The following is a 14,778-nucleotide window of genomic DNA, read 5'->3' as shown; positions in this document are numbered from 1 at the left end:
AGATTAATTTATTTAAATTACCATAATGTTTCATTTTTACCCAGGAATAAATGTATCCTATAATATTTCAACACCGGACAGAGCAATAATTCTCCTAATATGAAAACAACTTGCTCTCTGTTTAGGTCCTGTGCCCCCTCCCCCCACCACCAGCCATCATCCTGTGAAGCCCATCAGTTTTCTTGTATCTACACACTCCAGGGAAATGTAACGGACAGGAAGACTGCATAGATGGCTCTGATGAAATGGATTGTTCTCTCAGCCCCCCTCCTCAGCGCTGTGGTGAAATGGAGATCCAGTGCTCCAGCAACGAGTGTATCCCATCTCTCCTGCTATGTGATGGAGTGTCCGACTGACACTTTAATGAAGATGAATCCAGCTGCTGTGAGTTACTTTCACTAACTCAGTGTGTCGGGGAAGAAATGCAGTTTGGAAATTATAAAGAGAACTTGACAGATGAAGCAAAGTTCTCTAGAGTCTTACCATGATTCTATCATTAGTAACGTAGTTGCTTGTATTTTGTTGCTAATCAAAGCATGTAGACTTTGCTTAGAATTCTGGAAACATTCTGTTTGTAGTCACACTAATTTCTGTTAAACTTACCTGATTTCCTTTTTTATTTACATCTGGGCCATTTATGTGGAGGATGCTCCTATGTATTTGTTATCTTTTTTGTTGTTTTTATTACCATCTGCCGCCATGCAAAGTTACTACAGTATTACGGACTACATTTCCTATGCTGTACTTTTCTTCCCCATGAGTTATTTATTTTATAACTGGAAGCTTGCATCCCCTAATCTCTTTGACTGACTTTGCACACCACACAACCTCTGTCCCCTCTGGCAGCCACCAGTTTGTTCTCTGTGTTTATGGTTCTATTTCTGTTTTTGCTTGGTTTTTAGATTATGCATATGAGTGAAGTCATATGGTATGTGTCTCCCTCTGTCTGACTGACTTGCTTAGCACAATATCCTCTAGATCCATCCTTATTGTCATAAATGGCAGGATTTCATTGTTTTTTATCGTTTATATTACTAGTGTGTGTGTGCGTTTCATATCTTCTTTATCCATTCATCTATTGATGGATGCTTGGTTTGTTTCCACATCTTGGCTATGTTTATTGCAATAAATGTAAGGGTGCATATATCCTTTGGAATTAGTGTTTTGTTTTCTTTGGGTAAATACCCAGATGCAGAATTACTAGATTGTCTGGTGGTTCTGTTTTTAATTTTTTGAGGAACCTCTGTAGTATTTGTTTTTGTTGTTGTTTGTTTTGTTTTTATCAGAGCTGTACCATTTTACATTCTCACCAACAATACAAGTGTTCCTTCTTCTCTACATCTTTGGCAACACTTGTTATCTCCTATCTTTGACACTAATCAATCTTAGAGGTGATTATCTCATTGTAGTTTTGATTTGTATTTCCTTGGTGATGAGTGATGTTGAGCAAATTTTCATGTGTCCATTGACCATTTGGATGTCTTCCTTGGCAAAATGTCTTATTCAGGTCCTCTGCTCATTTTAATCTGATTACGTGTGTGTGTGTGTGTGTGTGTGTATGTGTATGTGTTCAGTTGTATATTTTGGATATTAAGCCCTTATCAAGTACATCATTTGCAAATATTTTTTCCCATTTAGTATTTTTTTTTTTTTTAGTTCTGTTGATAGTTTCTTTCTCTGTGCAAAAGCTTTTTAGTTTCATGTACTTCAAACTGATAAATTTGCTTTTGTTTCCCTTACCTGGGGAGACAAATCCAGAAAAAATATGCTAAGGCCAATGCCCAAAAGTCCACTGCCTATGTTTTCTTTTAATTTATGGTTTCAGGTCTTGCATTTAGGTCCTTAATCCATTTGACTTCATTTTTGTATGTGATGTAAGAAAGTGTTTCAGAATTATCCCTTTGCATGTAGCCATCCAGTTTTCAGCACCATTTATTGAAGAGACTGTCTTCTCCCTGGTGTGTACTCTTGTCTCCTTTGTCATAGATTAATTGCCTATTTATATGCATGGGCTTACCTCTGTGTTGTATTCTGTTCTGTTGATCTGTGCATCTGATTTTCTGTTGGTGCCATACTATTTGATTATTACGGCTTTGTAGTATATTTTGAAATCTGATTGTGATACCTCCAGCTTTGTTCTTCTTTCTCAAAATTGCTTTGGATATTTGGAGTCTTTTTTGGTACCATATAAATAGGTCTTGTAGAAAATACTATTAGTATTTTGATGGGGATTGCAGTGAATCTGTAGATTGCTTTGAGTATTTTGGACCTTTTAGCAAATTAATTCTTCCAATCCATGAGCATGATATATCTTTCCATTTATTTTCATTGTTTTCAGTTTCTTTCATCAATGTGTTATAGTTTTCAGCATACAGATCTTTCCCTTCCTTGGTTAAATTTATTTTTAGATGTTTCTGGATACACCTATAAATGGGACTTGTTACCGTTTTAACAAATGTTTGTGGAAATGACTGAGGACATGTAGTTTTAATTGCTTCCCAATGTATTTATGAAGATGGATCAAGCAAAGAGACATAGGCAAATATTCATTTTAATGAAGATATGTAGGTAGGGGTTGGACCTGGACTACTACCTGGGAAGATGTCACGTGATTAAGGATTCATGGAAGTAAATCCTAAGGACATGGTTTTGAATATAATCCTTATCACTTATTGCAAGTGCAGGCTTGAGAACATTATTAGAATCAGTCTTATCATCCATGTAATACTGCTTTATAGAACTGTGAAGATTTGAGAAAATATATGGAAAATCCTCAGCCCTGTATTCAGCACTTTCTACTTTTATTATAACTAGCCTATTTCATAGAGGGAAGGGAGAATGTTGGTTAAGAATTACACAAATCATTAAGGTGAGTACAAAAGCATGGTGAGTCAAAGCACCGCTACCATCTCGTTAATTATTTGTTTGCTTGGTGTTTCATTATATTGTATTTTATATTTTGACATAGGTTGCAGTGATAGAGCTACACAAACCACATGTTAATGACCACAATTTTTTTAAGTAGTAAAAAACAGCTTTGAATGTAACTTTAAGGGGACCTTGAAAGAAACATAAAGCTATTTTAGTGTCTTGTTTAGAGTGGGCATCGGAATTATAAGTATTAGAAAAGGAGGACAGATGAATACAAGAAAGGGGATACAGCATTTGGATGTTTAAAGATTTCAGTCATAAATAAATGAACTTCCTTTCCTAGTTTAGGCTTAGAGATTGGTATTCCATTCCCCTGTTATTTCCTACATGTATATTCTTTATGTAATAAAGCCAACTTGTCAAGTCTTATAATATTTTCTTAGAGGAAAGTAAACAAATGGAAGTGAATGAAGAAGAAAAAGCCTGCCAAATAATTTATCCCTATTCCCATCAGGGCTCTAAGTAATTTGGTTGATAGAAATCTTATTAAGTTCTATAGAGTCATATGATATTTGACTTCAAATAAGAATGCTATTTAAATAGAAGCTTAGGAAAGTACAGTATCCTTATACTTTCAAACACTCTTTGGGAACCTGGTGTTTGATGATGGAGTAACATGTGAAGTTCTACTCCTAAAGGGAAATAAGCCCATGCTGGGAACTAGTATCGTGAAAGTATTGCTTCCATCCATCTCTGAAATATTTAATTAAGTTATGAGTCTATAAAGAAAATTGTGTGAAAATTAGGGGAAAAATGCTAGGGCAAATTTACAGAATAAAAGCTCCTAATGATGACTCACACAATTGAAGATATACTAGGTTTTTGTTTTTTTTCTGGGCTTACCTATTGATTTAGAATGGTATTTTCTTTAAACTCACAGCTATTTATTCACTCACAAGGTCTCATTAATAATGTTATTTATGCCACATATTGTTGTGGGCATTGACAATACATATGGATGTTCATAGACCGGCTCAGATTGTGGATTCATGATATATTACTGAAGGTGATAGTTGAGGATAAAATAAGTTCTGTGACAGAGATAAACCCAATGTTATTGAAAACATAGGGTAGGTCATACTTTTGGTGCTAGGGAATCTGTAAACTTTAGTAAGAGAAGTGATTGCAGGGGCAAATTTGGAAAGACAGTAGTCATTTGGCAAGTAAAGTATAGAAGTGCTTGATTCCACTAAAAGTCCAGAAATTGAGAAAAAGTTGTTTGCCTTGAAGAATATTTTGTATAATTGGAATAGAGTTTGTGGTGAGAAATGTAGAAATAAGTCTTGAGAGATGAGCAGGGACTAGACTTTGAAGAGTCCTTCCTCATCCATCATGCAACTGACACCCACCATTCAAGTAGTACATGGAATGCACTGGAGTGAGACACAGGGCTGGCTAGAAGGTGTCACAGCTGAAGTACAAAGAATTGACTGCGTAACAGTGTGAAGTAAAGATTTTGACTAGATTTTAGAAACGTTCAGATGAAGAGGAAAAAGAAAGTAATCAAGAATAGTTTGCAGTTCCTGATTTGGACAACAGGACAGAGAATGGGCCATTTCCTGAGCTGGGGAAAATGGGAGGAGAAGCTTTGCTTAGGGAAAGATTGTGGCCTCACTTTTAAACTTGTTGTGTTTGTGGTTTGTGACACATCCACATGGAAGTATTGAAGATGTATTCAGAATGGATAAGTGGAACTCAGGAAGGAGATAAAGCAAGATATATAAAGACACATGGCCTTCAGCATACATGCTTGAAGCTGTAGGTGTTGATGAGATAATATAGAGGATAGAGAAGAAAACAAAAGGTAGAGGACAGTTAAGAGAAAACAAACATTGAAAGACCCTGAGATATGGTCAGAGACATGAGAGGACACTGGTAAGAGAGTGACAACCATAAATGAAACGTATAAAGCCTTAAATACAGAGTATTCACAGGCTGGAATGTTTCTGAGAGATCATGTAAGATTAGGCCTAAAACATATGGGTCAGGAAAAGCATAACAGAATTCCTGGTGATCCTGGAAAGGAAACTTGGGTGGGCAGGGAGGCCAGAATTCTGAAGCCAATCTTTAATAGAGAAAGTAGGCAAACAGAGAAATCAACTATAGACACCTCTTCCAAGAAGTTGGCACTTAGAATGTGATGTAGTCGGAAGAAGAGGAATAAGTTTTTTTTTTTTTTTAAGTTGTTTTTGAGAGGCTTGCACATGTTTAAATGTTGTGGGAATAAGATTTCTGAAGTGGTCACAATTTAAGCAGGGAAATCAATATCAAATGGCCTTTTATTCTTGTAAAAATAAGTGTTCTAGTAATCAGAATGTTTATATAAACCTGTAAAAGGAGAAAAAACTAGTATGGTTTAATTATATAGAAAAATAGCACAAAGTTAGGAGCTTTCTTCTACTGATACTCCTCCAGTTCATCCGATGTCGTATCCTCACAAGACACAGATGGTACATTGATTTTGTAAAATCTGAGAGTATTTTAATAAAGAGGTTATTTATTTATAGGGAGATAGTATGCATAAGGAAACCACACTAGGTAGTAAAAGCAGGAGCTGTTAGTACCCAAAGGATGTGAGAGGGAAGATGTGTCTTAACCTGGAATCAGAGAGGGCTACTTGGTAAAAGGTCAGAGAACAGCTAGCCCATGCTGATCTCACAGCCTCTTCCATCCCTTTTACCTCTTGCTGGTTCTATACATCAGCCAAACCAAGAAGAAGCTAGAGGGCTAGAGGTGTGTTGATGTGCCCTTTATAGTTCAGGCTTCTGGATCCTGAGCAGAGAGGGAAGATGCAGAATGTTTTGGGAGAGGCACTGGAAGCTATCTGTCAATGATGGATGTGACTGAAAAAAATGAGGAAGCAAATAGTCTACCCACTTTCTACCATTAATTCATATTCCAATAGTAGTCAGTGTATCTTATGAAGTTGGTTGCCATTTAGAAGATTTAAAATGGGTCAGGCTCTTCAGATTGGTGGGTCAACCTTTATCATCAATATTTTTATGATCAGCCTTTCAATATGTTAGCGTTGATCCCAACATCCTATGGTGGTTCTCTATGATAGTATAAAGATCATCACTTTGCATTTGATAGCTTCTCACAAAAGTGTTCCTCAGCTTATTCAACATTAAAACCATGGTGATTGTCTATTTTCCAGAGTTACTGAAGAATTGGATGAATATGGTCAGTTGCATAATGCACATAATAAATTATTATTCTTTACCTGTTAAATTGTTTTTGTAGTTTTATACAAAAAGTTTTATAAAACTTATTTAAACTTATTTATAAAACTTATTTAAACTGCTAAGATATTTCAGTAAGAGTAGTAGTTGGTTTTAGCTCAAGGGTAGAGTAAATATCCATCCTGCTCTGTGCTAGGTGTGGACATGCCTTGAAGGGCTGACAACCTTCATTCTCAAGATGCAAGATCATAGTCACTCTGCTTTTTGAAATGTGGGACTGCATACATGTGCTTTCATATTCATAGTAAATGGATATACATCCCTAGACACATGTACTTTACTTTTGTCTATATTTTGTACGTAACAACAATAATTTATAAAAGAGAATTTGCTTTAGGAAAGTAACTCCAGTGAACCATTCATGAATTGCTTATATTTGATGCATGTTTAATACCTGAGTGAATAAGCTAAAAGCCACAGAATGTTCTGTGTTACTTGGCTCATTTTGGTAAGAAAGAATGTCAATCTCTAGGATGACAGATTGAGACAAGTGTTTTTATAGACATTAACCCATCATGTTTGAATGTGGTGAAAGTAGATATTGTCCAGGGAAATTCTGAAATCTAAGTTTCCTCTAAATTTTATATATAGATTATTTGGAGTACTTTTGGAATTTTTCTTTGTTGTGTATGTAGTGATAAGGAGAAAAGGACAGTAATGGTTTAATTTTCCTATATTCAGTACAATGTCCTTTGCTGTGTAGGTTTTGGTACATATTAATTGCATTCATAACTTATTTGCCATCTACTTTTAGAAGGAAATTGATAAATATCTATTAACTTTAATGTTATACTATTTTAAATGCCATAGAAACTAAGATTTTTGTTTTAAATTTCATACAGTGTCTAATACTATTTTAAATGCCATAGAAACTAAGATTTTTGTTTTTAATTTCATACAGTGTCTCTTAGATATAAAATTTCTATAAAGGGGAAAAGGAAGACTTTTTATAACTGGAAACCATTTATTTTGTTACATTTTTTTTATGTGTTTCAATACTATTTGGGCCAAAGCTGAGGATTTAGGCCATTTACAGGTAGAGCTCTTCATTGTATAGTCAACTTGAAAATAAGTTATCAGTCACACAGGAAATTGAGTGAAGGTATGTGAATGGATTAGCATTTTCAAGTGTAGAAGTGTTTGAAATAATGTTTCAATAGTAGATGCGTATTATCTATCATCTTTGTATACAAATTAAACATACTGTATTATTTAAAACTTAATACTGTTGGGGTGCCCAGGTAGTTCAATCAGTTAAGCGTCCAACACTTAGTTTCAGCTCAGGTCATGATCTCAGGCTCATGAGATCAAGTCCTGCATTGAGACTCCATGCTCAGCAGTGTCTGACTGAGATTCTCTCTCCCTATCTTTGCCCCCTGTCCCACCATTTGTGTTCTCTCTCTAAAATAAATAAATAAATCTTAAATAAAACTGTAACACTAATCTGATTTCTCAGCCCCTTATAATGCAAAACAACGGTGATAACAATGTGTATATATACACAAACATACATGTATATACATACATATTCATTTTTTACATACAACTCTTCATCTTATAAGAGTTGGAAGATCATTCTATTTCCTAGTTTACTTGGTTTGCAATATCATTTATCTTGTCAATGTAGATCTTAAAATCATTTAACCTGTTGAAAAAGCTTAAAGACATCTCTTCAGAGACCTCAGACATTTCTACAATCTGGTTTCAGTCCTGTGCTTTAAGTTTGTCTGCAGTACCTCCCTACACAAACTCCCCAGTGAAAGGCAAACTGCTATACTCACTGTTCTAATGTCAAACTTATTGATCCCCCATTTATAGATTTTGTTCCCACTCTGCTAAATGGCTTATTAGAAACATGAAAATTTAAAACATCTCAAGACTCTACTCTTTCAGTCTTTACAGACTTCATGCACTAAAAGGCACCTCTTATTTTTATAATACTTATCTGTACTGATACTTTACCAATTAAGTCTGTCCTTATGGCATTTCTCTTATTATTATTTTAAATTGTTAACTGCTTTTGTGTTGTCATTTTGTTCTTATTGCTCGTTATGTTCTGGTCACTCTTTTTCTTTTTTTCCATTCACTCTTTCTAAAAAATCTTTCCCTGCAGTCTCCAGTTGAAGTGCTAAGCATAAAGTCTTAATGTAGTGGCAGCTCCATGATATTTACTGGCAGGAACTGATGTTCTAGCACCTCAGGATTACTCAGTGAAAAGTATCACTTAAGTTTTCAGAACTGGCTTTTTTAATCAATGGAAAGACTCTTAAAAACATTTCATGTCCAATTTGAAAATTAATTTTGATAGGCAGCTATCAAACTGTGTCAGTAACCTATGATAACTCCAAAAATTCCAGCCCATAAATATACTTGAAAGAGAGAAAAAGGGATCCCTGGGTGGCGCAGCGGTTTGGCGTCTGCCTTTGGCCCAGGGCGCAATCCTGGAGACCGGGGATCGAATCCCACGTCGGGCTCCCAGTGCATGGAGCCTGCTTCTCCCTCTGCCTATGTCTCTGCCTCTCTCTCTCTCTCTGTGTGTGACTATCATAAATAAATAAAAATTAAAAAAAAAGAAAGAGAGAAAAAAATCATGATTAATACTGACAAAATTTGTGTAAGACCCATCCATGGGGATGCTTATTTCCAAGTCTTCTAAAAATATCAATTTAGGTTGAGAAGTTTGAACTTAATTGTCTTTATTCTAGTAGAAGTAACTTCCCAGGTCAATCTTCTTCTTCTTCTTCTTCTTTTTTTTTTTTTTTTTTTAACTCTAGCAGCAGGTTTGGATTAAAATGTTCAAATCAGGTATTGCATGTGACACCATTAGGTAAGTCAGAGAAAGGCAGAATTGTTCTTGTTGAACTTGGATTAGGCACCACAAAGCCTTGACTGTACACTGCTGCCCTCTGCTTCTCTCTGCAGAACTGAAGGACTCAAAGGATCAGGGACAGAAAATCAGTGTAGATCATATAATCATTATTTAGTGCTTTTGAAATATATCCAGAATTCTTGACAGGATGGTGCAGTAGGTCCAAGGTTCAATGTTCCCTCTATTCCAAACATGTAGCAATGCTAGATGGAAGAACTATCACATCAAAAGTCTTAAAGACATGACAAATATCAGCATGGAACAAAACAGGTGGAACCAGAGAACAGAGATTAGGCCTGAAACCTAAGCCTGCTGGTTTCCAGGTTCTCAAGCAAATAGGAGACAAGAAATGCCTGATGGCAGCCTGGAATGAAGGGTTCTGTTCTGGTTCAGCTCTAACTTGTAAAAAGAACATAAACATGATATACAGCTTTACAGGAAACCATCATCCTAATGAGACAAAAGATAGAGAGGCAGGAAGACAAAAATACAGTTTCATGACTAAGAATAGCATCCAAAAGAGGTTGAGTACTTGGCAAACTAGATTGTTATAGAATTGTCAGTACCCTTAGTTAACATCAGTGAAGTCATTTTTCTGAAACAACCCAAGTCTTACCAGCAAGACTTATGCTTGTCTCTTGAAATCAGGCTGATGAGAGACTCTGGAATTAGTAAAATGCACCATGTTATAAAGGCACATAGTCATAAGGGCACTGAGCTGCAATGACCTATATGACAACCCATGACTTAAACCATGTGGAAATGGATGAACATTCAAACAAGTAATGGTTGCTGTCACTTTAGTTGTACATAATGCCCGGGACATTAGGAGGGAAGCAGAAATAGAGGGAGCTCTGCCTTGACATAGTTTATTCTAGTCTAAAATCAATTCAGACTACATAGTATACACATAGTGAACTTTATACATACATACCAGTATAATAGTACATAGTGCACAGCTGGGAAATGATTCTATCAACAAACTTTTTGAAGAATCAGAAAGAATTATATAATTTAAGTATAGGACCGAAAGATGAGGAATGACACAATAAACTGTCTTATTTCATTAGAAGAAATTCACTTAAAAAAGAGATGATTCTTTTTTTTCCCCCAGTCAATGAGAGCTGTTCTGATGGTGCTTTGATGTGCACTTCATCGAACAGCTGTATCCCAGTTCATGAGCGCTGTGATGGTTTTGCCAACTGCGCAGATTTCCAGCCTGATGAATCCAGCTGCTCAGGTACTCTATTTCCATTAAAATATTCTTTACAATATGAGCCAGTGATTTAACCATGTAGATGATAAAAACATCAAAACTTGAAATTCTAAATAATTGCAAGTATGGAATAATTGAATTTCTATTATTGATTTGGGGTGGGAAGAATACTAACATTGCTACACACATAAACTTATAAATATATAACATAATGAACTCATGCCTATTCTATATAAAGGATGTCCCCAAATAAAGAAAAAACGAACACTTAATTTTAATTTAATGTAACTTAAAGTTATTAGTATTTGAAAATCTCTTTGATGCAAATTGCTTGGTTTCTAAAATAAGGAATAACCTAACATTTTTTTTTAAATTTTCCCAATTCTTCATAAAAGCTCCCTATTTGCATGATCTAGTCATGTTTAAAAGTCAACTTATTAAGCTTTAGACTGACTTTTATCTTTTTATTTTTTATTTTTTTAATAATATATTTATTATTTTTTTGGGTGTTCAATTTGCCAACTTATAGAATAACACCCAGTGCTCATCCCATCAAGTGCCCCCCTCAGTGACTGTCACCCAGTCACTACCCCCCCCGCCCACCTCCTCTTCCACCACCCCTAGTTTATTTCCCAGAGTTAGGAGTCTCTCATGTTCTGTCTACCTTTATGATATTTCCCACTCATTATTTCTCCTTTCCCCTTTATTCCCTTTCACTTTTTTTATATTCCCCAAATGAATGAGACCACATAATGTTTGTCCTTCTCCGATTGACTTATTTCACTCAGCATAATACACTCCAGTTCCATCCACATCGAAGCAAATGGTGTGTATTTGTTGTTTCTAATGGCTGAGTAATATTCCATTGTGTACATAGACCACATCTTCTTCATCCATTCATCTTTCAATGGACACTGAGGCTCCTTCCACAGTTTGGCTATTGTGTACATTGCTGCTAGAAACATCGGGGTGCAGGTGTCCCGGTGTTTCATTGCATCTGTATCTTTGGGGTAAATCCCCAGCAGTGCAATTGCTGGGTCGTAGGGCAGGTCTATGTTTAACTCTTTGAGGAACCTCCACACAGTTTTCCAGAGTGGCTGCACCAGTTCACATTCCCACCAACAGTGCAAGAGGGTTCCCCTTTCTCCGCATCCTCTCCAACATTTGTGGTTTCCTGCCTTGTTAATTTTCCCCATTCTCACTGGTGGGAGGTGGTATCTCATTGTGGTTTTCATTTGTAGTTCCCTGATGGCAAGTGATGCGGAGCATTTTCTCATGTGCTTGTTGGCCATGTCTATGTCTTCCACTGTGAGATTTATGTTCATGTCTTTTGCCCATTTCATGATCGGATTGTTTGTTTCTTTAGTGTTGAGTTTAATAAGTTCTTTATAGATCTTGGAAACTAGCCCTTTATCTGATAGGTCATTTGTAAATATCTTCTCCCATTCTGTAGGTTGTCTTTTAGTTTTCTTGACTGTATCCTTTGCTGTGCAAAAGCTTCTTATCTTGATGAAGTCCCAATAGTTCATTTTTGCTTTTGTTTCTCTTGCCTTCATGGATGTATCTTGCAAGAAGTTACTGTGGCTGAGTTCAAAAAGGGTGTTGCCTGTGTTCTCCTCTAGGATTTTGATGGAATCTTGTCTCACATTTAGATCTTTCATCCATTTTGAGTTTATTTATTCATGAGAGATACAGAGAGAGAGCCAGAAGGAGAAGCAGGCTCCATGCAGGGAGCCTGACGTGGGACCCGATTCCGGGTCTCCAGGATCATGCCCTGAGCTGAAGGCAGTGCTAAACCACTGAGCCACGGGGGCTGCCCTACACTGACTTTTAAACATTTTTCTCTCCTGACCCCAGAATATTTATAAGAGCTGATAATGTATGTTTGTGAGTATACTTTTATCAAAACTGCTTTAAAATTCTCTAATTTATTACAGTCCATTGTTAACATCTCTCCTGAGTAATTGAACTTTTATTTCATGTAGGAGATATATGAAATAATAGGTTGGGGCAATATAAATCTCTCACATCTAAAAGATAATATAAATTGGTAATAAAATATATATTCAATCATATTTTCTAAATAAATTGGAGATATTTAATATCAAAACTAGGTGAGAATATATTCTTTTTATCTGATTATTATGAGATAAGTGACAAAAGCATGATAATTATAATCAAATCACTGTACAAAAAAGTCTTATTTTTCATGCTGCCAAAATGAATACTCATAGAGCACTGAATTTTATGAGTACAAAAAGAAATCAAGAACCAGGTAAATCTGGTCCCATAAAATATGCAAAGATGAATGCTCTTTGCCATTGTTTCTGTACCAGGCATTCTTATACATTAGATTGATACCCAAAAGGAAATGCTTTCACTTTCTTTTCAGAGTGAGAAAGATATTAATGAGCTAGTTTCATTCTTTGAAACCACTAAGACAAAGCACTGATACATGATACCCAAACTTATTTGCATAAAGGTGAGATTTTGTTCAGGACAGTTCTGTATGAGAACAAATATAACATATTATGGTTTATTGTCTGATTTTACATATTTTGCCTTTAAAAATATGGTCAGAAAAACAGAAGACTGGCCATTCATCCTGAGGGATTGACAACCTATAGTGATAATAGAGAGCACATTCTGGTTGCCCTATCTAGTTTAGCCATTCACCAGTTCATTCATAGTTCATTTATAAAATATAGGTCGTATTGTCCCAGCTACTGGCTTACAGTAATATAAAGATTTAATGAAACCGTTTTCAGAAATAAAATCCACATTATATTTTTGTTCTCTATTTCTATTATCTCTGCTTATTTTAGTTTGTCAAACAAATATGATGAAGTCAATGCTTCTGTGTTTAAGAATGTGTCTAAGTGGGCAGCCCTGGTGGCTTAGCTGTTTAGCACCGCCTTTGGCCCAGGGTGTGATCCTGGAGACCCAGGATCGAGTCCCACGTCGGGCTCCTTGCATGGAGCCAGCTTCTCTCTCTGCCTGTGTCTCTGCCTCTCTCTCTGTGTCTCTCATTAATAAATAAATAAAATCTTTAAAAAAAAATGTGTCTAAGCTTAATCCACACTAACACACTAAGATGTGTCAATGCCCGTGACACCTTCCTCTTTCTTTCTTTTTTTTTTTTTTTTAAAGATTTTATTTTATTTACTCATGAGAGATACAGAGCGGGAGAGAGAGAGGCAGAGACACAGGTAGAGGGAGAAGCAGGCTCCACGCAGGGAGCCCGATATGGGACTCGATCCCGAATCTCCAGGATCACGCCCTGGGCTGCAGGCGGCGCTAAACCGCTGCGCCACCCGGGCTGCCCTCCTCTTTCTTTCCAAACATCATATCCTTTTATGGATGGCATTTCATAGGCTTTATGAGCCCAATCCTGACAGCATCCAGTAATGTCCCTGGTCACATGGCAGGTGGTGAGCATCTGGCCTACCCTCACCTGAGGTTTAAGTTATTAAAGGGAACATTGACCTCAGGCCCTGTGTAAGTGTTGCAGGTTAAGTATATTTCAACAAGGCCTGTTTGTTCTCAAGTTATGTTAGAAAGGCATGTTATTTTCAAGTTTTGGTTGCTTATGCAACAGAAAATTATTGAACAGAATGTGCCTGGCTTAATTTAAATTGGGAGTCTTTATCCAGTCATCTGTAGTAGCAGAGGTTAATGAAAGTTATGCTAAGGTTATACTGTATTATGACAATCATCCATGTGAAGGAGAATTAGGAAAAAGTATTAAAAATATAAAGTTGTAAGGGTGCTTGGGTGGCTCAATCAGGTAAGTGTCTGCCTTTGGTTCAGGTCATGATCCTGGGGTCCTGGGCTTGAACCCCATGTTGGGCTACCTGCTTAGCGGGGAGCCTGCTTCTTCCTCTGTCCCATGCTTCCCCCACCACTCATGCTCATTCTCTGTCTCACATAGGTAAATAAAATCTTTGAAAAAAATATAAAGTTGTAATATGAGATTTTATGAGTATGATTTAATATATATTTAATAACAATAACAGTAACACCTAATAATGTTTCAAAAGTTTTATTTTTTTACTAACTTTTTTATTTTAATTCCAGGAGACTCAACATAGTGCTTTATTAGTTTCAGGTGTGCAATGTAGTTATTCAACACTTCCATACATTACTCAGTGCTCATCATAATAAGTGTGCTCTTCATCCCTTTCACCTATTTCACCCATTCTCCTTCACCCCCCTCGCTCTATTTTAAATGAATTCCCTCAGTTAAAGTTATTATTTTTTCAACAAGAACATTTTGTACTTGAAGCAGACACCAAATCGAAGCCCTATAGAGCTATGCCAAATTTCTAAGCCATAGTTAATCTTCCCTGCAGTCCCTGTGCTGGGATTTCAAGATAAAGAGAACAGTCTGTGCCCACTGGGTATTTGGTTTACTGCATCAAACCATTTGGTTTTCTGGAAGACTCTCAGATCCATACATAAACCAAAACTATGTGCAAGTTGTTGTATATGTGTATATTTAATCCATGAATGTACATAAA

At 36.2% G+C, this 14,778-nt stretch overlaps 1 protein-coding gene across 1 annotated transcript in view; it reads left to right on the top strand.

The window, feature by feature from the left end:
- Positions 1 to 14,778, top strand: part of MALRD1 (MAM and LDL receptor class A domain containing 1) — a 649,658-nt gene that overhangs the window by 507,126 nt on the left and 127,754 nt on the right. Inside the window, 3 exon segments of the mRNA XM_049096644.1 lie at positions 154 to 196; positions 199 to 384; positions 10,157 to 10,282. Of these exon segments, the coding sequence (XP_048952601.1) occupies positions 154 to 196; positions 199 to 384; positions 10,157 to 10,282 (355 nt within the window).

The sequence above is a fragment of the Canis lupus genome, chromosome 2 (assembly GCF_003254725.2).
Source record: "Canis lupus dingo isolate Sandy chromosome 2, ASM325472v2, whole genome shotgun sequence".
In the NCBI taxonomy this organism is placed as follows: domain Eukaryota; kingdom Metazoa; phylum Chordata; class Mammalia; order Carnivora; family Canidae; genus Canis; species Canis lupus.
The sequence above is the reverse complement of the archived record's forward strand: the minus strand, read 5'-3'. Positions and strand labels throughout refer to the sequence as shown.